Source organism: Stylophora pistillata, chromosome 13 (genome assembly GCF_964205215.1).
Source record: "Stylophora pistillata chromosome 13, jaStyPist1.2, whole genome shotgun sequence".
Lineage (NCBI taxonomy): Eukaryota > Metazoa > Cnidaria > Anthozoa > Scleractinia > Pocilloporidae > Stylophora > Stylophora pistillata.
In genome coordinates this window covers 23,857,377-23,882,619 of record NC_142531.1, presented here as the reverse complement: position 1 = coordinate 23,882,619, position 25,243 = coordinate 23,857,377, and the positions used below count along the sequence as shown (strand labels likewise).

General features: G+C 43.5%; 1 protein-coding gene and 1 non-coding gene across 2 annotated transcripts in view; both read left to right on the top strand.

The window, feature by feature from the left end:
* Positions 1-2,983: 2,983 nt before the first annotated feature.
* Positions 2,984-25,243, top strand: part of LOC111324565 (uncharacterized) — a 43,224-nt gene continuing 20,964 nt past the window's right edge. Inside the window, exons 1-31 of the mRNA XM_088742459.1 lie at positions 2,984-4,275; positions 4,354-4,367; positions 4,683-4,754; positions 4,966-5,826; positions 6,055-6,075; positions 6,510-6,705; positions 7,226-7,590; positions 7,932-8,012; positions 8,331-8,510; positions 8,592-8,870; positions 9,408-10,064; positions 10,444-10,806; positions 11,356-11,895; positions 12,086-12,427; positions 12,841-13,551; positions 13,883-14,482; positions 14,756-14,854; positions 15,183-15,713; positions 16,154-16,201; positions 16,291-16,920; positions 17,263-17,304; positions 17,577-18,206; positions 18,544-18,594; positions 18,722-19,381; positions 20,239-20,376; positions 20,453-20,928; positions 21,175-21,340; positions 21,581-21,613; positions 22,115-22,741; positions 23,881-23,940; positions 24,396-25,034. Coding sequence (XP_088598585.1) covers positions 2,984-4,275; positions 4,354-4,367; positions 4,683-4,754; positions 4,966-5,826; positions 6,055-6,075; positions 6,510-6,705; positions 7,226-7,590; positions 7,932-8,012; positions 8,331-8,510; positions 8,592-8,870; positions 9,408-10,064; positions 10,444-10,806; positions 11,356-11,895; positions 12,086-12,427; positions 12,841-13,551; positions 13,883-14,482; positions 14,756-14,854; positions 15,183-15,713; positions 16,154-16,201; positions 16,291-16,920; positions 17,263-17,304; positions 17,577-18,206; positions 18,544-18,594; positions 18,722-19,381; positions 20,239-20,376; positions 20,453-20,928; positions 21,175-21,340; positions 21,581-21,613; positions 22,115-22,741; positions 23,881-23,940; positions 24,396-25,034 — 11,404 coding nt within the window. The remainder of the gene's footprint in view (positions 4,276-4,353; positions 4,368-4,682; positions 4,755-4,965; positions 5,827-6,054; positions 6,076-6,509; positions 6,706-7,225; positions 7,591-7,931; positions 8,013-8,330; positions 8,511-8,591; positions 8,871-9,407; positions 10,065-10,443; positions 10,807-11,355; positions 11,896-12,085; positions 12,428-12,840; positions 13,552-13,882; positions 14,483-14,755; positions 14,855-15,182; positions 15,714-16,153; positions 16,202-16,290; positions 16,921-17,262; positions 17,305-17,576; positions 18,207-18,543; positions 18,595-18,721; positions 19,382-20,238; positions 20,377-20,452; positions 20,929-21,174; positions 21,341-21,580; positions 21,614-22,114; positions 22,742-23,880; positions 23,941-24,395; positions 25,035-25,243) is intronic.
* Trnak-cuu (transfer RNA lysine (anticodon CUU)) lies at positions 24,097-24,169 on the top strand. The gene has a single exon. It is a non-coding gene; the product is annotated as a tRNA-Lys (tRNA).

The following is a 25,243-nucleotide window of genomic DNA, read 5'->3' as shown; positions in this document are numbered from 1 at the left end:
GTCAGAATCAAGGGTTGTAAAAGGTGATATTATAAAAAAAACTTCGTGATATTAAGCCCGATTTATTAACGCTTCATATATATTCAAGTTTCGTAAGTGTTTTCACTTTCAAAAGGAACTGATTAAAAGTGACTTAGGAATTTCCGTGTTATTTCGTTTAGGCTGGTACTAAAAATAAATTACCAAACTAAAATGATAATATTTATAAACAACGCAACGATATCTGAAGAAGAAGAGGCCTGTTTGAAACCAAGCTAGCTCGAAACAGTCGAGCTATCTCTCATTTTTTCTCTTTCACCCATCGGTGCACAGATAAAAGTGATTAAGACGATCAAGGCGTAACCATCACCGAGTCGATGATACGAAAAGTTTTTCGACATACCAGTTATTTTTTTTTTAAAAAGCTATTTTATAACAGTGAAATCCAAGGCATGAGCAGTGCTTACAGACTGGTGACATGACCATAACATGACCGACATGAATTTTTTAGTTGCCCTTTTGTAAAACCTTGTATACAACTTTACATCAAGGATCTCTTTACAATAGAGCACAGCCTCCCAAACTGGCACATTAATGAACGACAACGGTAAGATGTCTCATTTGCAAATTTAAGTAAATGCTTGGAATAATTTAACTTGGCTTGTAAGACCGCTCGATTATCATGGAAGGTAGAACTCATCCTCCTCGGCTGTAATTTAAACGAGTTATATTCATCACAGCTAATGTGCTATCAGTCTTGAGGTTCAACATCCTCAAGATCCTCGCTTCTTTTGTTTCGTCTCTTATAGTATAAATTTTAATCAGATTACGAGCAGGAACAAATCAAAAATCAACCGACTGAACATTCTATAAATCTCCATTAGGCTATACAATCTCTTTTCTTGACACGAAAACGGGAAAATTACCAGCAATATGGCAACGAAATCAACGTTGTAACTTTTTGAAAACGCATGACCTTGAACTCCTTTGAAAAGTTTACGTTATCAAGCCAAAGACAAAAAAAAAAAAGAAAGAAAAAGGAAAATAGAAACGTCTCCTGGTGATCAGTTCATTTTTTGTCTTTAAAGTTTATTCTAAGTTCTTGTACAGATTTTTTTCCTATGATGGGGCGTAGGTGTTAGGATACTGAAGAAAATGAGATGACCTTGGCGATGTCGAACCGGCAAGGACGTTTTGAGGTTTTGCCATTGTAGTCTGTTTTCGTTTTTTACCCGTGGGTGGTTGTTCAGGCCGAGCAGTGTTTAGACTTGAAAAAACCGGCTTTAGTCATAATCTGAGCTACTGCAAAGCCTCCGACACCCAAAAGATATGACGAATATACTTGAATACGTACATTTTCACCTATCTGCTTCAATCGGTGTTTGACATAGAAGTGTTCCATAAGCTCTCAACTGATACGGATTTTGAAAAGTTACATAACTTTCTAGATTCTTCGATTTTAATCTGTTTTGAAATTATCGCTTTACGTAACAACATGCTACATGGAAGGTTTTTCTTTTTTCATTGCACTTTTGAAATTAATCCTGTGACCCACAAAGTCAATCATGGAGCTGAAAAAAGCGTACATGGGGTCAGCATCGGTTTGTTTGTCATGTAGTAGATGACTGGAACGCTCTCCCAGACGGCATTAGGAACATTTCCGCTTTTTCAGTTTTTAGACGTCTTGTTAAAAATATGTAGTCTCTTCTATTGATTATGCCCTTTTATCCTTTTCTTGATAACCATATTTATATTTTCTGTTATCCTTACGTTAGATTTATGCAGGGCCTCACTGAAAACCACACTTTGTGACGTGGGCTCCCTGTCAAAAGATCTTACTTATTATAATGTGTCTTTAGGCGAAATTCTCCAAATCTTATACGCTGTGTCGTGCCTTTTATTGTTTTTTATTTCACAAAATTAGTTTTCGGACTTTTCTCGTAGATGGTAGTGAAAGGATAACGGTTAATTTTCAGGGATGACATAATTCTGTGGAACATTCGACTGATAATTACCTGTTTTATCCTTGACGTTTATAAGATTGTATCCTTACGCTTCTAACTGAGAACCTGTATGTCAGTGTCAAAAAAATGTTCACATTAACACAAACAAACAAATACCTATCAGCATTTTATGCTGTAATAATGTTTTGCTTGATATAGACTAATATAAAAAGTTGACACAAATTAGTCATTGCAAATTTAGAGTCTGTCTGGAAGAGATCGTACTTAAAAAAAGAAATAAATGGTATTAAGTCGACTCCAAAGGTCGCCCAAGAAAGACCTCCAGGTCGGTCTAGATCTTGGTATTATAACTAAGTTATTGTCTATAATTTAAAGCGAAATCTTGACAGGTGGAACGCCTAGAAGTGTTATGTTCCACAAGCAATGAGATAAATTCGATGTACTGTAAAGTGACGCAATCAACACTTACTGTAAAAAATGTTCTAGTGCATAAAATATTAAAGAATCCGAAACCTCTGTTTAGTGATTGATGTTGATTACTTGCCAAAGTACAAGAAGAAATGTTTCGGAGTTGAATTTTGACCTTGACGGCAAAGCTCTGACACCTTTCTACTAGAGTGAAAAATGCCATGTCTCGCCACCTCGTGTTTTGTCGCTGTGCTAAGTTTGGTAATTGTCTTGATAGGCGGCGGCATGCAGCGACAAAAGGACTCGGCTTGCTTCATAGTCGGGTTTGCCAGTCATGGACCCCAACATAGCTCTTAGAACAAACAAACAAAAACATCAACAAGCACAACAAATCGACCGATTCAGAAAACTTTAGAGAAGATATTTCCGCTTCAGGATGTCGCATTAGAGACACAGTGATGTATAAAAGTTATCATTGACGCTTCGTCCATTATCTGTCTTGATCCAAAGACGTCAAATTTTTACACAGAATGTTCCTGCGTCCAGGTTGTCTTTTCTGAGTTGAAGAGAAAGGTTGAAAATATATTAAGGTGCTGAATTTTTTTTTTTTTTTTTTTTTTTGCAGGGCTGAGATGATTATTTCATTATTGCTACGAAGCACGCTGTTGCTTCTTGTAGCGAACTATTCTTTTGCCCAAGAATGGTACAGCCAAGACAATTATGGACCTGTATATTACGAGCCAGACACTGTGGAGGATTCACAGCCCTCATTTGTGAACAAGAGGCAGGCAGAGAGCTCAGCCGCTGAATCAAAATCTTTTTATCTGTCGGAGCACTCTGCGTCTAACATTCGTGAAAAACGAGACATAGGTGACGTCGATGCAAAACATAACAGTAGTTACATCACGGAGTATACCACAAATGACGGTGTTAATCACGTGGCTGATATGTCCAAGGAAAATGACCCATCATTTGTTCCAGATAGCTCTTTGGAGGCGACCTCGCGCAGTCCGACTAATGACAGTTATGAATATATGCACAGTCAGACCAACAGCAGCTCTGAGTACGTGGACAGTCCTACCAACAGCAGCACTGAGAATATGGAAAGTCCTAACAGTAGCTACGAAAACACACAAGCCGTTGCCAATAATAGCTACGAATTCACACAAAGTGTTGCAAATAATAGCGTCCAATACGTGCCAAATGTTGCTGAAGACAGCTACGAAAACGCACAAAATGTTTCCAACAGTAGTTACAGTATAACTGATTCCAACCAAGTGAGCGAAATGCCGAATGAAACAATGAGCACTGGATCTGAAGAGACTCAAATGTCTCCATTAACACTTGACGTCATGCCCAAAGGCTCGGCCGAGGGCAGCGCGAAAGACGAACGCATGGACGAGACAGAGGAGCCAAAGGATGATGCCGCAGGAGAACTGGAAACCAAACCTGTCGATACAGCCTATGCTCATAAGACTGTTGGAACACCTTACTTCAAGGAGGAGGTTGACCAAAGCTCTGGCTCAGGAAATTTTTATTATAAAGATAATGATGACGCGGAGAACAAAGTGAAAAATGGAAACAAAGACGATAGGAATAAAAGTGATGAAAGTAGCGACGCCAGAAAAGAACCAGATGAAAGAAACACAACCTCCACATCGGCAAGCCAGGGCGAGGATGGCAGTGGAAATTACAACAACGAAGAAGTCGACGAGTTTTTTAGAGACTATGACGAGGATGAGTACGAAGATGAAGAACCGGTCAAGAGACAAAATTTGGGTATGAAGATAATTAGAAGTGTAAAATGTATCATTTTGTACTTAACTTTCATTAAATTCAAAAGCCTTCATAGGCGAGAATACATGAAAAGCAAAAGTTTGACCTTTAGAAAAAGAGAGATTTTTGAGGTCAGAAAACACGACTAGCATGTGAAAATAAAGCCTTCAACTTCACGGACATACTTCGAAAACTCCCAAAGAACAACGTCCAATCCTCTGTATAGCTCAGTTGGTTTCCGTACTGCATCAATAACGCAAATATAATATGGATATATCAACAAAGTTGAAATGGTAAATTGGCCAACGTAACGATTACAAAAGCTGACGTTTCGAGCGTTAGCCCTTCGCTCTGACGAAGGGCTAACGCTCGAAACGTCAGCTTTTGTAATCGTTACGGTGGCCAGTTTACCATTTCAACTTTGTTGATATATCCAAATTATTTCGTTACCCCCAGCGACGCAGCCCCAAACAGTTTCTTTAAAAACTATCAGCCTTTATTCATAAGTAAATAAAAAGCAACTAACTCTAAAGCTTTCTTCGTTTCGATTTGTAGCCTGGGGTGCTCCAAGACAGCAATATGCCTACTCCTCAATGCCATGTTGTCCATCAAACATGGTCTGTCCAGGTTAGTTGCAAAATAAACCAGTTTACACCTCATGTATTTTTTTTTTCATATTCCCTCCCTCAACTAATTCGTTCGCATTTCCTAATTGAAACACACTTCGCCTCGCACAGATATCATTACACTCTAGTTATCATATGCCACGAGGAGGATGAGTGAAGAATCTCGTCAAGTACTCTTATCAAACACTACATTTTCATCTTTCTTTTTCCAGGTAAACCCCCGTGTATCCCTGATACTGGTGGTTATAAGGGTTTCCAAGGTTACATCAACTATCCAGGGTACCCGCCTAGTTACCAGCCTCAAGTTGTACCGAGTTTTCAGCCCAAAGTGGCTCCAACTCCACCACGATATGTGAATCCCGGACCTGCTGCCCAGAACAGTAAGGCAAACCCAGTTAAGGCACGTCCTACATCAGAGAAAGCTTCTACTAGAAGGGTCTCCTCTTGGGACCAACTGGGACCTGACAGGAATGCTTCTCCACAAACGAAGGGCTTTATTTCAGACGCAGATGACTACCACGAATTTAACGGGACGGAGCAGAGCTTTGCCGGATACAATTTTAAACAGAATGAAGACAAGTTCTACAACAGTACTGGCAAACACGATGACGGCAATAATGAGTTTTTAACAAAAAATGACTCGAATCCGCTGACATCGCAGCTGATCTTAGAGAACGGAAATGACAATGTTCGAGAGAATAATACTATTACGCCAGCTCAAGAGCACGACAAGGAAAATGTGGAACAACAGAAGCCTTCCAACGAGCCCAATTACAAGGATGAAATCGAGAAAGAAGCCGTGGAACAAGAGAAAGAAGCTGATCGGGTGGCTGAAAAGGAAAGGAGGAAAAATGACGAGGACGATGATCATGATGATGATTATGACGAAGATGAAAACGACGACGAAGATGATGAAGATGATGATGAACGAAATGATAACGATGATGACGATCTGGAGGACAAAGGACAACACGCACCTGATAACACAGGACAAAAGGATGACATCTACAACCCTGCAAGTCAATCATTTGCAGTTTCTCCCACAGTGCTACCAGGAATGTGTCCACCTTGTCGTAAGTAATACTGCAGTGTTTAAGTCAAGGGATGTATCATCACACTGTTACATCAGATGAGATAGAATTAGTCGAAAAAAAGCATTTGGTAGACGATCACACCATACCATTAGCTTCTTTTTGTAAACATTAACAATGAAAAAAGGCTATAAGAAAATGACCAAAATTAAAACATCTTCATGTGAATATTAAAATGACTAATACTGTTGTTTTGTTTCTTTTCTGCAGCAAAGCCAACAAAAGCACAAGGTAATTAAATCCCAAATACTAACACAACATCTGTAAGGTATTTATAATTAATTCCTTCAAGAGCGCGCGTAAAGTGCTATTTTAGTCAATTTGTCTTTGTGTTGCTGTGCATAAGCATTTGTGACGTATAACTAATAGTCAGGAACAGTGTCTTCGTAAGGAACACTAAATAGTTAAAACGCCTCGTCGATCAGTGCATATCGTTCAATTTTGATTTATTTCACTGCGTCTTTGAGGTTTTTGTAGAATACAAATTCACAGTTAACTTGGCCTTAGAGTGCAGACGGCCAGTTCTTTAGATAATTGGAATAACTCCCAGCGTTGGGTTAAAAGTTCACTTCTCATAATCAAATAAACTCAATTCAGTTTACATACATGTATGTTTAAACAGCACTAAATCTAACTAGCCTTATTTTCCATTAACATCCTCTCAGCTTGTAGTGCCAAAATCGATCTGGCTTTCTTAGTGGATGGTTCTTCAAGTGTTGAAAGATACGGTGTCGGAAACTTTCGAAAACTTATCGAATTTGTCCGAGGACTAACCATGGGATTCGCAATTTCCAAAAGGAATACCCGAGTGTCCTTAACTGTGTATGGAACAAGACCAAAGATGGTCTTTAATTTCCGAAGGTTGGTAGTCTCCTGGAGAAGTAGTGTTATCATCGTATGGGAAATTGTTTAAAATTAGTTTTAAATATAACCTTGAATCTTTTGTTTTTGTCATTATAATAATGAACAAGCCGCGTTTCGCTATTAGGTAAGAAATCTGCATGAACTCAATAGTCGCAATATCCAATTTGATTGACTGTTTGAAAAATACTGTTAATGATCCGTTCTCAATCACTCCACGGAAAATTGAAAAGTTCATAATGATTGATTCCAACGAAGGTGTTATGACAGATACTCACTTACAGTAGTAATAGCAATTATCGTTCCCCTCCTTGTTAGAGTCTACATATTCTTTCCCAGCTCTTAAAACATCTCCGAGTGGTGGATAACACTCACCCAGCAGGCTGCAGTGGAATTGATCTGACGCCTGTCCTGACTCTGTTCTGGTCCTGGTATTTCCAGGAACTTTTTTGTTTATAAAAAAAAATTAAAAATAAATTGTCAAATATAAAAGTTAAACAATGACTTTCGATAATTTCAGATACCAGAGTAATTCACTATTATTCACGGCTCTCAACCGACCAATCTACTATCCACGGACGGGAGCGCGAACAGGTCGGGCTCTCAGTTTTGCCAACAGAAGGCTTTTCATGAGAAGCCGACGTACTCGAGCTCGCAAAGTATTGTTGGTTGTTACTGACGGTGGCTCACTCGATGACGTACATGGAATCTCTAAGAGACTACGAGCCAACGGCATTACAATCTACTCAGTAGGGGTGGGAAGGTACTTCAACGCAAAGGAATTGGACTCTATGGCAACCGATCCCGACAAGACGCATGTATTCACGTCGGACTTTAAGCAGATACAGTACATCACAAACGATCTAAAGAAAGCGATCTGTTTGAGTGAGTATTCAATTAGCCTAAACACCAAGCAGAAGTATGTCCACAAACTCTTTACCGTTTGAGAAAAAAATAGTCGAAGTCAAAGCCCTAAACAAGGTTTAAACAATTTAAGCCCCCGAAACCTTCTCTACCTTAAAAAAAAAACACATGTTTTCCTCGCACAAGGTTTTACTTGGACAGAAAAAAAACCCTCATCAATAGCACTGATTTAATCACTGACAGTAGATGCAACCTAATACTGAGGAAGAGAAAAGTATGTTTTCCTTTAGCTTCTTCTGACTTTACATAACTTATCTAAGATGTCGTATACATTGCTCAATGCTTAACTTGTTACTCTTTAGGTGCGGGTGGTACTCTCTCAGTTTCAAAGCTTCAGCCATGTGTTTGCGGACCAACTAAACCAGTGGGTCCTACAAAACCAGGTAGGTTTTAAAATTTTAGGGCTAAATGAGACAATTAAAAGTCAAATAGTATTATACAATTCTTAAAATATTTAGTCATGTTGGTCCCGTATAATTAGTATTCAAGAGTGGACTTGATTCAAAACTTGTGCAGATTGCTCATATAATGTTAATGATCTCTTGGATAGAATACATGACGCACAAACTTCAACTATTCTGCTCTCAGTTGAGAAGATGATAGAGTGGTAGGCGTTCGTTAGAAATGGTACTTTTGAGTTGTAAGCCATCATCGGAAGACCGGCAACAGGACATCTAACAATTCACACGTTTTTATTGCAGTATCTAAGACAACACCAAAAAGAGGAGGTCCAGGTAAACCTGGAAAACCAGGAGGTCCAGGTGGCCCTGGTGGACCTGGGGGTCCTGGTGGGCCTGGAGGACCGGGTGGACCAGGCGGCCCAGGAGGACCTGGAGGGCCTAAACCTGGAACAACCACAAAGCCAACAAAAAATCCTCCAGGTAAGAAATTTACGACCCATCCTTCGGTTAAAATTTTTTTCCATATCTCTGTTTGACTCTATTTCTTTCACGCTTTCAAAGGTAAACCCGGTGGACCTGGGGGACCAGGAGGACCCGGCGGACCAGGGGGACCTAGTGGCCCAGGCGGACCTGGAGGTCCCGGAGGACCAGGTGGTCCTGGAGGCCCAGGCGGGCCTAGTGGACCTGGAGGACCGAAGACAACTCCAAGACCAGGAAAACCAACAAAGCCCCCTGGTAAGCCTGGAGGCCCTGGGGGACCTGGAGGTCCTGGAGGGCCCGGCGGTCCAGGAGGCCCTGGTGGTCCAGGGGGACCAGGCGGACCAACAACTAAGAAACCAGGTACGACCTAAGCTTACTTTGGAAGCTCTGAACAAATGATTTGGGAATTAAGACAAATTGGGTCAGTGAATGACATCTTTTCTCATGACATGCAACCAGGCTACCAACTGATATTAGTGTCAGCTTAAGATAATGTTCAAGCCGACGTTTGGATCAAGAATTGGCCTGTAACCTATAAAGGAGCATGTTCATTCGAGGTTTCCTAATGTCTGATTTTAGACTGTATAGCCTCGTTGGGGTTTCAGGAAAAAGGAAGCAAGATGTTAATTTACCAACTAACGAGGAAGGAGATTGGCAAACTGTGTTGTACCATACTTATTATTCAAACCACTGTTTTATACCAAATTATTCTCGATACTATTAATGTAAGTCGTTAAGATACGAAAAAACTAATATTGTAGTTACATAGGAAGGAGGCATATTTTTAATTGTTGCACAGTAGTTTTTCCTTGAATATTGTGTCTGTTAGAGTGGTGAAGTCGCTTATGTCAGCCTGTTTATCGTTCGTGAATTACCTCTGATGAAATTACTTCATAGGAAAATCTACAAGACCAACAAAGCCAACAAAGAAACCTGGCAGACCTGGTGGACCCGGAGGACCCGGAGGCCCAGGAGGACCTGGAGGTCCTGGAGGCCCGGGAGGTCCTGGAGGCCCAGGAGGTCCCGGTGGACCTGGTGGAAAAACAACACCCGTTCCAGGAAAATCTACCAAACCTACTAAACCAACAAAGAAACCAGGAACACCTGGAGGACCTGCTGGACCTGGAGGTCCTGGAGGCCCAGGTGGACCAGGTGGGCCTGGTGGACCAGGAGGGCCAGGAGGACCCAAAACAAGCCGTCCGGGAAAACCAACAAAGCCAACTAAACCAACAAAGAAACCAGGCTCACCAGGAGGTCCTGGAGGCCCTAAGGGTCCCGGTGGACCTGGAGGCCCTGGGGGCCCTGGTGGCCCTGGAGGACCCGGAGGTCCAGGGGGTCCTGGGGGACCTGGAGGGCCAGGTGGTCCAGGAGGACCAGGTGGACCTGGAGGTCCCACAACAGCATCCCCTAGAGCACCAACTAAGAAGACAACACCAACTCCCTACGCCCCTGGCAAGCCCAATGGCCCTGGAGGTCCAGGTGGTCCTGGGGGACCTGGAGGACCTGGTGGCCCAGGGGGACCTGGAGGACCTGGTGGCCCAGGAGGGCCAGGAGGTAATGGCTTAACAATGTTATCTTAATTGATATATGAATAATAATACAGTCGAGAACATGTTATCCATCTGAGTTGTGAATCATTCATTTGCTATTAAAAGAGGACGTTCATGTTAATTTGCACTGTTGAAATATTGATATGTTATGTGCCCGTGGTTTTGCTTGCTGTAAGGAAGTTTGTGATTGATTGATTAGTCATCACGTGACCCTGCGTAGATCAACCTTTGGTCTGAATGTTACCCCCGAATTCGTTTGGAAATCATTGAGACTCCCGTGAAAACATAACTTACCGTTTCCCTTAGGAGCAGACCTTAAGCGCATATTATCAATCATTATCAAAAGATTTTTGTATATACCGTCTCATGTTCTGTTTACTTAGGTCCAGGTGGCCCTGGTGGTCCCGGAGGACCTGGCGGTCCGTACGGCCCCACTACAAAGAAACCAGGAAAACCAGGAGGACCTGGTGGCCCTGGAGGACCCGGAGGACCTGGAGGACCAACTACAAAGCCCCCTGGGAAACCAGGGGGACCTGGAACCCCAGGCGGTCCAGGAGGCCCAGGGGGGCCAGGTGGGCCTGGTGGCCCTGGAGGTCCAGGTGGACCTGGAGGTCCAAACGGTCCCAAGACTACAACTCCAAGGCCAGGTGTGCCGACTAAAAAGCCGACCACAAGAAAACCAGGTACTCCAGGGGGACCAGGCGGCCCTAAGGGACCTGGTGGACCTGGTGGCCCAGGGGGTCCAGGTTTGTGATGTGTAAAGAGTCGTCTTATATGTTAAACGGACAAAAAATAAACAATAAAGTAAAATTACAGTATCACAAAGACTATAGAAGGATGTTCAAAATCACAAATTAAATTCAACAATGATGTTGTGTTACCAAGTATATGGAGTGTGAGGTGGCACCTGTCTACAGAGCATTCTTTTTTTTTCTCAAAACAACCTTGCTCAGGCTTGCTAGTTTATTGGTCGATTTTGGTACAGGATGACATAACAGTTGTTGTTAATTATCTGATTCAATAACGACAACTTCATTCCGTTCAATGGGTTGAGGTGTAGCTACCACGTTTACCATTTATGAATAATTTCACGTTATACTAGATTTGAAGTGAACAAAGACAACTATTAACGAAAACCAGCAGAATGATAAAACCTAACCACAGCACAGCTTAAGATACCTGAAGCTCACATTATGTTAAGGACGTTAAAATGGAAGGATCACAATTAATTGATAGCTAATGGATGATATCTGTGAGAATCTATTGTTCGAAAGGTTATTTTCCTATTTTTAAAGGCGGACCTGGAGGCCCTGGCGGTCCCGGAGGTCCAGGTGGCCTGACAACTGCACGACCAGGTGTGCCTACCAAACCTACCAAACCGACTAAACGCCCGGGGCGACCAGGCGGACCAGGTGGTCCAGGAGGACCTGGAGGACCAGGTGGTCCTGGCGGACCTGGAGGACCAGGAGGACCTGGTGGACCTGGAGGTCCAGGAGGACCAACAACTGCTAGACCTGGTGTGCCAACAAAACCAACTAAGCCAACAAAACGCCCTGGTAAACCAGGTGGACCAGGAGGGCCAAAAGGACCTGGAGGACCTGGAGGACCTGGGGGTCCTGGTGGACCAGGTGGCCCCGGAGGACCTGGTGGTCCAGGTGGACCAACAACTGCTAAACCTGGTGTGGCAACCAAACCAACCAAACCAACAAAACGTCCGGGTACACCAGGTGGACCAGGTGGGCCGAATGGGCCAGGAGGACCTGGAGGTCCTGGGGGTCCTGGGGGACCAGGAGGACCAGGCGGGCCTGGAGGACCTGGAGGACCAGGAGGACCGGGTATAGTGAAAGCTTTCTCTTCAATACATGTGCAATACATGTCAGACCTAATCTTCATGATATGAACTAATAGCCGAAAGCTTACCAAAAATATTTAGATTTTAGTCAGAAGGAGCCATATAACCTTCTATGCTAAAAAACATGCGAGTCTAAAACATCACGGGGAAAGTATTTTTCGGTTATATCTTAGGTGGACCTGGAGGGCCTCCAGCAGGACAGCCTACAACACCAGCCACAAAACCACCAGGTACTCCAGGAGGTCCAGGAGGTCCAGGAGGACCTGGTGGGCCAGGTGGACCTGGAGGACCTGGAGGACCAGGGGGACCAACAGGACCAACAAAGCCAACAAAGCCACCCGGAAAGCCTGGAGGACCTGGGGGACCAGGAGGACCTGGAGGCCCAGGAGGTCCTGGAGGACCCACAACGAAGCCTCCCGGAAAACCAGGGGGACCTGGGGGTCCAGGAGGCCCTGGAGGACCAGGTGGCCCTGGTGGGCCCGGAGGACCAACAACTAAACGACCAGGGACACCAGGTAAAATAAACCACGATAGCGGGAGCAGCGCAATTCTAAAACTGTCGCTTTAAACAGGATTCAATAGAAGCTGTAATCATTTATCGAAGGGAAATATTGTGTTTAAGGCACTTTACTGCAGTAAATAAGCCTTCAGTCAAAGCTGATAGGAATAAAATCGAAAATAAATGCGGTTATTATGATAGCCAATTATGGTCAAATAAAAATGAAACACTGTCGGGTATTACATTAAAAAGTCATAAGCAATTAAAGCCGAATCATGTCTCAAATGTTTCATTACTTCCTTGAATATTGGGAAGGTTTTAACGTGTTTTCCATCCTCTACAACGGCAATTATTGTCTATCTAATTTGGCTTTTGAAATACCTTATATTATACAGCACAAAACATTCATTACACGATTTTGAAATTTAGGCGGCCCTGGAGGACCAGGCGGCCCTGGAGGACCAGGTGGTCCTGGCGGTCCAGGAGGTCCTGGAGGACCTGGAGGTCCCACCACAAAACGTCCTGGTTCCCCAGGAGGACCAGGAGGTCCTGGTGGGCCTACCACAAAACCACCCCCAGGAAAGCCGGGAGGACCCGGGGGCCCAGGGGGACCAGGAGGTCCTGGAGGACCTGGAGGACCAGGTGGACCAGGTGGCCCAGGAGGACCAAAAACAAAGCCACCAAAACCAGGAGTACCGAAGACAACACCCACGACTAAGCCACCAGGAAAACCAGGCGGCCCTGGAGGTCCAGGGGGCCCTGGTGGACCTGGAGGTCCAGGAGGTCCTGGAGGCCCTGGGGGTCCTGGAGGTCCTGGGGGACCAGGAGGTCCAAAGACAACAAAACCAGTTCCAACAAAGAAACCCACGAAACGCCCGGGATCTCCTGGTGGGCCAGGGGGCCCAGGAGGACCAGGAGGGCCTGGTGGACCAGGAGGACCTGGAGGACCTGGGGGCCCTGGTGGACCAAAGACGAAACCTCCTGGTACTAAAACTAAGCCCACCAAGTATGCACCCGGAAACCCCGGAGGTCCTGGAGGCCCCGGAGGACCTGGTGGACCTGGTGGACCAGGAGGACCTGGCGGGCCTGGGGGACCACCAGCGAAGACCACGCCAAAAACGCCAAAGACAAAGGCACCAGGTCAGACAACACAATGTTGAGAAAAGAGTGAATGGGCTCCTCCTAATCATAATAATGATAATAATTATCATCGTAATCATTATGGTGATATTATTGATAATAACAGAGGTATAAGAAAGCGTTCCTGCAAGTTTTATAAATGGGTATGGATATCTAAGAGTTCCAAAGGGTGAGAAAGAAACTAGAAATGCTTATCATGGCAAAACTTATAGAAATAATCAATTTCTGATTAATTTTGGAACTTTTAATGTAGTTATTTACTCTAGATTACAATAATGACTGGACTATGACCGGACCATCAACGCATTCAAATTTCTTTTCTCTTTTTCAGGCAAACCTGGAGGACCCGGGGGACCTGGAGGTCCAGGAGGACCTGGGGGACCAACAACAAAGCGACCAGGGTCTCCAGGTGGACCTGGAGGGCCAGGAGGTCCTGGCGGCCCTGGTGGACCTGGGGGTCCTGGTGGTCCAGGAGGCCCAGGTGGCCCAACAAAGAAACCGGGAAAACCTGCAAAAACCACAACCAAGCCTCCAGGAACACCCGGTGGACCAGGGGGTCCGGGTGGCCCAGGGGGGCCAGGAGGTCCTGGAGGACCAGGGGGACCTGGGGGTCCAGGAGGACCAGGAGGGCCAAGTGGTCCTACAACTGCTCCCCCAGGAAAACCTGGAGGACCTGGAGGTCCCGGAGGACCAGGAGGACCAGGTGGTCCAGGTGGTCCTGGAGGCCCAAAAACGGCTCCACCCGGTCAACCAGGAGGCCCTGGAGGCCCAGGTGGTCCTGGAGGCCCAGGGGGGCCGGGAGGACCAGGTGGGCCTGGAGGTCCAGGATGTGTTATGCGCCCAGGAGCAAAAACAACTCCGAAAAGTGGCCCAACAAAGCCAGGGGGTGCAAAGCCCACTACCGGAAAGTCTTGTATCACTATTCCACCAGGTAAGAAGATTTTCCAGTGTTTCTATAAAGGGGCCTCGATTTCAACCCTTTGTATCTGTTGCTATGCACTAACTTTTATTGTCATTTAACAACAGTGTCGTTCTCAAGTAAAATAACTAAAATGCACTTGTTCTGTTCCTACTTCTTCTTCTATGGGTCAAAACGAAGGTCAAACTTTCAGATCAACTTGCTGACAGAACTAGTTTATTATAATGTACCGCAGAAAATAAAACGACTGCCTACATGAAATAACTGCTATTACTTTTATTTGAGGTTTTACTGTTGTAAAGAAACCAACAACTATTCCAACGCGGCCAGTCGGACCATCCCGCCCCACAACAGGACCTGCTGCGACAACAGCGCCCAACAAAGGTATAATATTTTTCTTTTTCTATTCAGTTATGATTGAAGTTTTAATTTCAGCCTCATTTTAAGAAAAATCATCTCATTTCGTCATATTCCATTAATTTTAGTAGCCTGTTTCTAACAATAGTTTACTTGGCTAAGATCGCGCTTTGTTTATGTCTCAAACCATATGAACATATCCTCCACGCATAATTTTTACGGAGAAGGACCAGGAAAATCAAGCAGAATAAACGTTGAAAACATTTTTAGACACATTTAGCTGAGAAGCAGTCGTGAAGTAATATCTGCTGGTAACAATACAATGAATTAAAAAAAATCTGTCATCATTCCACAGTGTGTAAAGTAAAGATGGACGTTGCCTTCGTAATTGACACAGCTGGTGGTCTTAAGAAAGTCTTCCATTACACAAAGAAATTCATTTTGCAATTGGTGGATTCATTTATTGTTTCCAGTCAGTATGTTCGGGTTGGTTTGATTACGAACTCGTACCGCCCTGCGGTCAAGTTAAACTTTGGTCAGTTTAACAAACCCACGCAAATTAAACGCGTCATTCGCTTGCTGCAGCCCGACGGTGGGGCACGCCTATCGGGAAAAGCGTTGAAACTTGCTTTAAAGCGTCTCTTTCCCGCTAGCAAGGGCAAGAAAACTTTGGTTTTCCTAACTGCGGGTAAATCGTCCGACCGAGTGCTGGGCCCAGTACAACAGCTTGTTGCTATGAGAGTAAATATTTTCAGTATCGGCGTTGGACCTAATGCCGATCTCAGTGAGATTCTCACGGTTGCTAAAGATCCTCAGCACTCGTACAAGACCAGTTTTAGAAGCCTGGGAACCATAGTGAAACGTATTAAGGACAAAGCATGCGCAGGTTTGTAAGCCTTTGCTGGTTTCAGGGGCAATTTTGAAAGAGAAATTAAGAAGTGTCAGCAAAGAGGTTATAAATAAATAGTCAAACCTGTAACCCAATGATCTCTGCTTAGCCTCGGCAATGCACTGGAAGTATGAGCACATTTTCCTCTGAATATTGGCAAAATAATAAGTGAAAGTATGACGTGAGGCTACATTTGTTATTGATAAATAAGTGCAAGAAGTACTAGGAGAGTAAGTAGCCTTTTACTGAACGAAAAAGATGCAAAATAAAAGCGAGTTCCTAAGACCATACCTCCTTGTTACCAGGAAACAGACGAAAACGACTACATCTTTATGAATAAACTTTGGATTCTACACATCACCCTTAAAACTCACATTACTTTGAATAAGATAAATGGAGTCAGATTTTACCATGACCCTTTTGCTTTTTCCCCGCAGAGGCAGGAGGCAGTAAACAGGGACCGAAAAAACCCACAAGGAAACCAAGTAAGTAAATGATTAGTTCATTCCTCGCACATGATTTCAGAGGTCACACGTAATCTCTCCTTTAATTTACTAAATTTCTGTATCAACAGAACCTCCAAAAGCTGTCGCTATTTTCCCACTAAACCGAAAGACTCGAGGAAAAGACATTGGTCCTCTGAGGAATAGCCCGGGACTACTATACGGTGTTCGACCCGCTCGTGGACCTAACGGCCAGCCTGGTGGAGCCATCAAATTCCCGAAATTTAAGACCGGCTATGTGGAGTTTCCCAACAGTGGGAAATTGGACACCAAGAATTCTTTAACAGTGATCGTTTGGGTCAAACCTGACGAGCCAGGGAAAATAATTGAGTACAAACCAGGAGGGGTGAATTTCGGCATTCGATCACCGGACACTTTGTACGCCCGTTTTGTTCGCCGAAACGGTCGACCAACCAAAACCGTAAAAACAAGACGGCGGGGAATTACCCTTCGACGATGGAGTTACTTAGCCATTACCTACGATCAGCGAACTGGAATGGGAACCATCTGGCGGAATTCTCGGCCGATTGCATTTCAGAAGCTTGGCTGGATCAGGCTCTCTACAAAGAAATCCCTTAGGCTTGGGGGATTGACTCGAGGTCGGCGACCATTCAGAGGGAGTATCACATGTCTTCAGGTTTACAGTGATGCCTTGACTGGGCCCCAGATAAAGAATGTACAGAATGTTTGCTTTAAACCAGGTACGAAGCAATGAGCCTGACGTAAGATTTACGCTTAAACCAATTGAATGTCGATACAACACTCAATCAGAAATGCTGTTCCAAGTTGTAAACGAGCCACTATTTTCAGCTTATCCACCTTCGTTGTCTTTGATTTACGCAAGAGCCACTTTGGAGGAAGACCATAAACATAATTATTTGCCATTATATTCACTTAAAAAATATCTTATCTTTGTCTGTCATAACATTGAAGACTGGGGACACACATCATCGTAAGGTGGTGATGTAGATATGTGATTCAAGCTAGCCGGAGGAATGACTTGTGTTCTACCGCATATGATTGTGTTTTTATTATATTTCCAGGTCAACCGACTCCCACCAGACCGCCAACAGTCCCTGTTCCAGGTAGGAGAGCAATAATCGATCCTAAATAGGAGTTCATATTTTGAGGTTTACATTCTCACCTTTTCCATCTAAAAGCGAAACATAGCATTTCCTTCACCTGGAAAGGTAAGGTTTTCATTCTGGTTTAAACACGGTATGACCATTACAGTAGCTTTCCAGCCTCCTGTATTCCATTCGCATTTAACTAAGACTGTTAAGTCTCTTATCTTCTTGTTTTAAAGTTTTTGTACTTTAGCAATGATCCTAACATGTTTTAAATTGTTTTTTACTAGCTCTGCCCCCCGCAATGGCATTCTTCCCCTTGAAATCTAAATATGGTGCCCGAGATATAGGCCCAACGAAAAACCGCTCAGGAAAAATTGTGGGTGCCTTACTAGCCCGAGGTCCCGACGGTCAGCGTGGTAGTGCTTACAAGTTCCGAGGCCGTCCCGATAGCTTCATCGAGTTTCCGAACAACGGCCGATTAGATGCACAGGATTCAATAACCATTCTTGCATATGTAAATCCGGAAAGCGCAGGACCGATCTTCAATTTTAATCCAAAAGGATTCGGAGTACATTTCTGGATGGTTCGAAAGAACGTTCTTTTCGCACGCTTTGTGAAAAGGTCCAAGAAGTTTACGAGGCCTGTGGCTACGAACAGAGTGAAACCGGGAACTTGGAACTGGGTAGCAGCTTCTTACGACAAGAACACTGGGTACGCACGTTTGTTCGTAGATTCCAGAATCTCAGCTGAGAGAAATCTAGGCAGAATAAAACTTGCCACAAATTATCCAGTTAGAATGGGTGCACGGAAGGGAGATCGTCGCTTCTTCCGCGGGAAAATAACTTGTGTTCAAGTGTACAATGTAGCCCTGACAAGCCGGCAAATCCGAGCCGCCAGGAAGAGCTGCTTCAAATCAGGTTAGTATTAATCCATTCAATCTGATTTTTAATTTTAGTGCGAGAGAAATAGGGTTGCCTTTATTCTGTACAGCCAAACTATTCTTCTAACATCCTAGCTGTACTGAATGAGTCACTAATCAAACATTTTACAGCAGAAGAGTGTCTTTCCTTTTCGGTGCCAGGAATTTTAATGCAGGTATTAGTAATTCCAACACCAAATCATTATATTGGGGAGAGTTGCTTCATGAATGACACGTTTAAATGGGTATAAACGCAATATAACGAAATCATTTGAACAAATGTTAGCACAAATTGTAACTATCGGATATCTTATTGAGTGTATTTTCTGTTTCAGGTAAAGTGAAACCCACTAAGCCAGTTTCACCTGTTACCAAGCCGACACCAGGTAAGTCTCGTTTCTTGTTTTTTCTGTATTATGAAACTTTAGCAGTAGTAAGGACATTTAAAAAAAAACATTTATTTAAGGTAATGTTATGACAGACAGGGCATAATTTTGTTCTCTGTTCAATCAGCCATCCGTAACTTAGTGGCCGTGTACCCACTGGACGCTACTACTGGTGCACGTGACCTCAGCCCTACCAAAAATCTCCCAGGAAAGCTTTCAAGCGTAAATATCGCTCCAGGCCCTGACGGCAAACCAGATACTGCATTACGATTCTCTGGCATTCCTAACAGTTACATCGAGTTCCCAAACAACGGAAGACTGGACACTAGACGCTCAATCACTTGCATGGCATGGGTGTTCAATGAAGGGAGGGGTGGGCCGGTGTTTCAATACGATCCCCGAGGAGTAGGGGTTGGATTAAGAATCTTCGGCACGGATCGAATTGAAGCGCTCATTGTTAGCCGAAACAGAAGAAAGAAAGTTCCTGTCGTGACTCGAAAGGGGTTCTTAAAGCCCAGGACTTGGACTTACGTAGGGTTCTCTTACGATTTCCTTTCTGGTATTGTGACATTATATGTTAATGCCAGGCCAGTCCTACGAAGGATCATTGGTCGAGTTCAGCTTCTTACAAACAAACCAGTGCGCGCGGGCTCAACCAAGCGTGCAAAACGATTTTTCCGTGGTCGCTTGTCATGTATACAGGTATATAGCAGAGCCCTTACCAGGCGCGAGATCATTGCAGTGAGGAAAAGATGCTTCAAAGGAGGTATGATGGTTGGAACAGAAATTCAATGAACACGTGAGCCGGGTTACGTGAGGGTTCATTTGTATGATAAATTTGTGGCCGGTCTGTAGTCTCATGTTATCAAGCAGTTTTCATGTCGAAAACGTGAAAAACTGTACTCACGATTTATTCGCTTGATTCAATTTTACTTTTACACTTCAGGAAACTCCCACTCACATTTCTCCGGAAAAAACACACTCCACGTCTCGTTGTAAGCACGTGGAACAGCGGCATATTTTTAAGGTGGACGGCCGGGCCCCGATGAAGGGAGGTGCAATCCCGCCGACCTACATGTCTAATCCCAACCCATTGGCTGGCGTGCAATGCCTTAGGGATGGGGACCACCATAAACGAGGGTCACCAGACGCCAAACTAGCTGGGGAATCGAACCCCATCTCCCTTAAAAATTACACACTCACTCCCAGAAATTAAACACACCCGCTCATTACTTGACTAATCATTTTCTTTTGTTTTTCTTTTTATGACCTTAATTAATTACTTTGGGAACTTTTTGCGGCAAAATTCCATAGCAGTCTTAAAGTCCTCATCTCTCAAACCAATAAAGCGAGGATCTGAAGTCCAACGGCAAAAACGTCCAACGGCAAAAACGGCATATATAGGGCGATAAAACACGTGCTGCATACATGTTGTTTGGTTACGTAATAGACAACGAAATCACCAATTTTAAGACTAATAAATGTTACGTACAGTTTACAACATTCCCCAAGACAAGTAAAGGAGAGTAATTACATTTACTTTATGCCTTTATGATAAATTTTTATTTTAAGTAACACCGAAATAATCTTGAGAAAAAATTCAACTCAGAAATCAGATTTAGTAACTTAGCGAAATTAAGGCAGGAATAAGACAAGGCACAAAAGGGAAAAAATGGAGTGCAGCAAACTTTCTCGCACTAATTAATCTTACAATACCATTAATGCCACTTTGCGTCTTTTGTCTCTCTGCAGCCGGAATAATTCCAGGAAAACCTTCCACAGGTGATAAGTGAATTTCATTATTGCATTTATTGTTCTTCGTTCTTCAGCGATAATTGGATTCTTATGATGATTTCAGGTTCCCCGACGGCTGTGGCGACATTTCCGCTCAGCGGTGTTCTCAATGGACGGGATATTTCTCCAAATAAGAACCCACGAGCAAAACTCCGTAACGTGCGGCCAGACAACGGACCCGATGGCCTCCCTTCAGGTGCCATTAGGCTGAGTGGTAGTCCAAATAGCTACGTGGTGTTTCCAAACTACGGAAAACTTGACACAGTGGACGAAATAACGATCACTGTGTGGGTGAAGCCGAAAAGCGCCGGACCGATCTTTCATTACAAGCCCCAGACCTGGGGCGGGGTTCATTTCTGGGTAGTGGGACGACCTGGTAATCGGAAGTTCTTTGTTCGATTCTCCACACGTGACGGCAAAACCGTACCAGCATTGAGAAGTAGGAAGATCAAAATGGGAAGATGGTACTATCTGGCAGTTAGTTATGATAAAAAGAAGGGAGTTGGAACCATTTGGAGAAATGGTTTTATTGATGCTCAGGTATTACAAACATCCGTCTCGCAAAGAGAGTTCAATTTCCAACGAAACCTAATTTCTTTACCTTTTCTGCCAAATTTATTTTTGCTGATAGTTGCAGTCTGACGTTTTTGTTTGTTTGTGTTCTTATCTTCGCCTCATTTTAAACGTTTCCTCCACTACCTTTCCGCCCAGTGAGTATCAGACACGATGGGTTCATGAACAAAGCAGAGTACGATTTATTAACAATGTCATTTGTTCTCCATTTAGCGACGTGTTGGAATATATAAACTAGCTACTAACTTCCCTGCGGTGATGGGACGCAAGCCAGGGGATCGCCGCATATTAAGAGGAAGTATTTCGTGTTTGCAAATCTTCAAGAAAGCTTTGATTGGACCACAAATTCGAGCACAGAAAAGGAAATGTTTCAGACGAAGTAAGAGCTGCCCGCTTACTCTTTTCATAAGAATCATCTAAAACAAACAGAGACAAAGAGGTAAACAAGAGGGAGAGAGGAAGACATATTGATTGACAAACGCACGTACAAACTAACAACGAATATGCTGACATAGAGATAAAACGACAGAAAGAGAAAACATAGTATTAATTTTCTTGCATTTTAAAACCTGAATTATCTAATAATGACTTGCGTTTTTCTTTGTCCTTTTCATCCAAGAACCAAATCCTAAAAGGCCCAAGCCGAAACCAGGTGAGTTGTTTTAATACATATTCGCAAGTCTGAAGGGTGATCCCAAAGAACTGCAACGAGTCGATTATCGAAGGTAGAAGGTAAAGAATTACGATCGATGATGAATCAGCGTGGAGAGATGTTTATGTTGTCATGCAATTGCCTATTGCTGCGCTCAAACGCCAGTCATGCAGAGTTACCCAGCTGTTTATTCCAATAACGGTTATTAGTTTAAAGCCGGGCAATAATGACATCAGTACACTTTCCTTAAAGCACTAGTTTACGCGACGAAAATTATTTAGCTGTATTTATTCCTGCCCACGCAGTAGCTATTTCAACTGACCAATCAATTCTGTTCTTTCGGTTGTAGTATAGTATGAGGCTCCTAAGCCGCCTTTTAAGGAATACATGTCAGTTGCCCGTGGTGTTCTTAGGAGTCATTGCTTCGAGAGGCTTTGAACCCCAAATGGCATATTTTGGACAAAAGCGCTTCATGAGATAATTTTTGTCCTTATTCTACAGCTCAACCGATGCTCATGGGACTCTATCCGTTTGATCCAATCAGTAAAGGCCGAGATAGAAGCCCCAATAAAGCACCTAAAGCTTTATTCAGCAATGTTGTTTTGACCAGTGGTCCCGATGGCCGCCCAAAATCTGCGGTCAAACTACGTGGCCTCCCAAACAGCTATATTGAAATTCCCAATAATGGAAAACTGCGCACAACTAACTCGATCTCCATGTTTGCTTGGGTCAAGCCTCAAGGGTTAGCAGGACCAATTATCAACTATGGCAAGGGACCCGCCTGGGAGACACACCTGTGGCAGACAAACCCCCGAACGCTCTTTGTTCGATATGTGAAAATAGGTGGTGCCCCTACCCCGGCCGTTACTAAGGCTGCTTTGACACGAGGCGTATGGAATTTCGTCGGTACAACTTACGATGGAACTTATGCCACGCTTTGGGTAAATGGTAAAAAGGTCGCTTCACGTAAAATCAACAGCATTCGTTTGTCCACGACGGGACCAATAAGGATTGGGGCAAAGGTCGGTGATAAACGTTACTTCAAAGGCGCCGTAGCTTGTGTGCAGCTCTATCGAGTTGCTTTACAGAAAAAGCAAATACGGAGAACCATGAAAAGATGTATGAGACGTAAGTATCCCATAAATGGAATTTATGTGTGCTAGATATTTCAGAATCAGTGCTGGGAAATATTTCAATAAGAGAGGACAAAATTTAACTGTCGCCATTTGGTGAACTGGTTGGTTTGCATAACACTTCGGCGGATAAAACCATGTGGGAGAAATTTCCCATACTTTAGGCAAAGAAATTAGAGAAAATCTTGCTTTAGTCAATCAAAGTATTATAAATAAAAGGCTGATAGTTTCTAAAGAAACTGTTTGGGGCTGCGTCGGTGGGGGTGACGAAATAATTTGAATATATCAACAAAGTTGAAATGGTAAATTGGCCACCGTTACGATTATAAAAGCTGACGTTTCGAGCGTTAGCCCTTCGTTGGAGCGAATAGAGGAATTGTGGGTTGTGTGTGCTTTTAAAGGCAGAAAATGGAGCTACGTTATTGGTGGGAACATGGCAACGAGAAAAACACGATTAAATTAGTGGACTGAAAAGCGTTCGTTGATACCTGTGGGATTTAGACTGCCGGTTTGAAAGATGAGCTTTTGTTCAAGAGTTTTACGGCTTTCCGTGCTACCTAAGTGTAAGGAAAGACCGCAGATTGCCATATGTTGCTTAGAATGATTAGGTAAATTAAAATGTCTAGCGACTGGTTTCGATGTGTCCTTGTCATTCCTCTCCACGTCGCGAAGGTGTTCTCGGAATCGGTCACCTAGTCTTCTGCCTGTTTCGCCGATGTATATCTTTTTGCAATAAGTGCAAGTTATGCAATAGATTACATTGGCGGAGGTGCACGTGAAGTGATTGGTGATCTTAATGGATCGTTTGGTGACACACAACCCAAAATTCCTCTATTCGCTCCGACGAAGGGCTAACGCTCGAAACGTCAGCTTTTATAATCGTAACGGTGGCCAATTTACCATTTCAACTTTGTTGATATATTCAAATTATTATAAATAAAAACCGAGATATCATGGTACTCCTGGAGTAACATTTGGAGATCATCGCTTTCTCGGCCCAAACTTTGATTGAACTTGAATCTCGTGCGAATTATATGTAGTTATTACTGACAAAATAGAGATGTAAACGATTTACACATGAAGCTCAATGCATTTATATTCAGCAATGCTAACCAATGATAATTTTTTATTCAGGACGCCCGTCTGTTCCTCGTACTACTCCACCCCCACCGCCACCAACTCAGGTGCCGACATGTAAGTACAAATGATTTAAAAAAGATGTTTAACAAACATGAAAGAACAACTGAAGCAGCTCAGAACTCATATCAAAATCTCTTTCACGAAGCTTCTACGAAGGAAGCACCGTACACAGGTTACTACCTTATCGTTGAACACTTTTAATCATAAGCCGCCCGGCTAGCTCAGTCGGTAGAGCATGAGACTCTTAATCTCAGGGTCGTGGGTTCGAGCCCCACGTTGGGCGCTCTCAGTTTCTATTTTATCAGAAATTTTATTCAGATACTGATAAGATCTTTTAGAATACATAAAGACAATTCAAGGCGTAGTTAGTTCAAAACAATACAGCGCACCTTTGCAGATTGCAGAGGGTTAAATATTAAACAGAATATTTTTTTCTTTGCGTATTTATCTGAACCGTCCTTCAAATGATTTCAAATAAATAAATACTATATTTCAACATTTTATCATAGTTACTCCTAAACCAGTTGTCCTTTACCCGCTAAACAAGCGATACCGAGGAATGGAAAAGCTGGGCCGCAATCCTCCCGCTATTCTGAATGGCGTACGGCTTGCACGTGGACCTGACAAACGACCTGGCCGCGCATACCAGTTCACCGGTAAACCCAACAGCTTTATCAAGATCCCTAATAAGGGAAGAATGGACACCATGAAGGCCATAACGGTCCTTATTTGGGCACTACCCAAAAACCGTATGGGCCCCATTGTTCAGTTCGCGGGTAAAGGTTCAGCCGTGAGACTTTGGATGATGAGAAGAAACATGGTGTTTGCAGAGTTTGTGACCAGGCAGTCACGTGAAACCAAACCATATCTGGCTAGCGTTGACGGCGTTATACCGTGGAAATGGAATCACTTTGGAATGTCTTACGACAAGGCCTCTGGTGTAGCTACTCTGTTTGTGAACAGTAAGCCAGTCGTGCGTAAGAAGATTGGTTATTTCGATCTATCAACCAATCACGATGTGTACCTGGGAGCGAGGCCAGGCGAAAAGCACGCCTTCCGTGGTCGAGTTTCGTGTTTACAGTTCTTCGACAAAGCTCTCACAAGTCACCAGGTTAGGAAGATGGAGAAGAAATGTCTCAGAGCACCTGGTAGGTTGCTACGCCGATGAAGTACTTATTTAGTGTACTTCAAACTCTGCAATGAATGTTAATCGATTACTCTCGTCATTGCGTCACCGAGACTCGACTACTGTTTAACTTTCGTTGAATACTTCATCAGCCTAAAGTTAGGCTTTTTTATCCTTTTAATCTGCGGGGAGCACTGCGTCTCATACCTAGTAGCTGTTGGTACCTTGAAA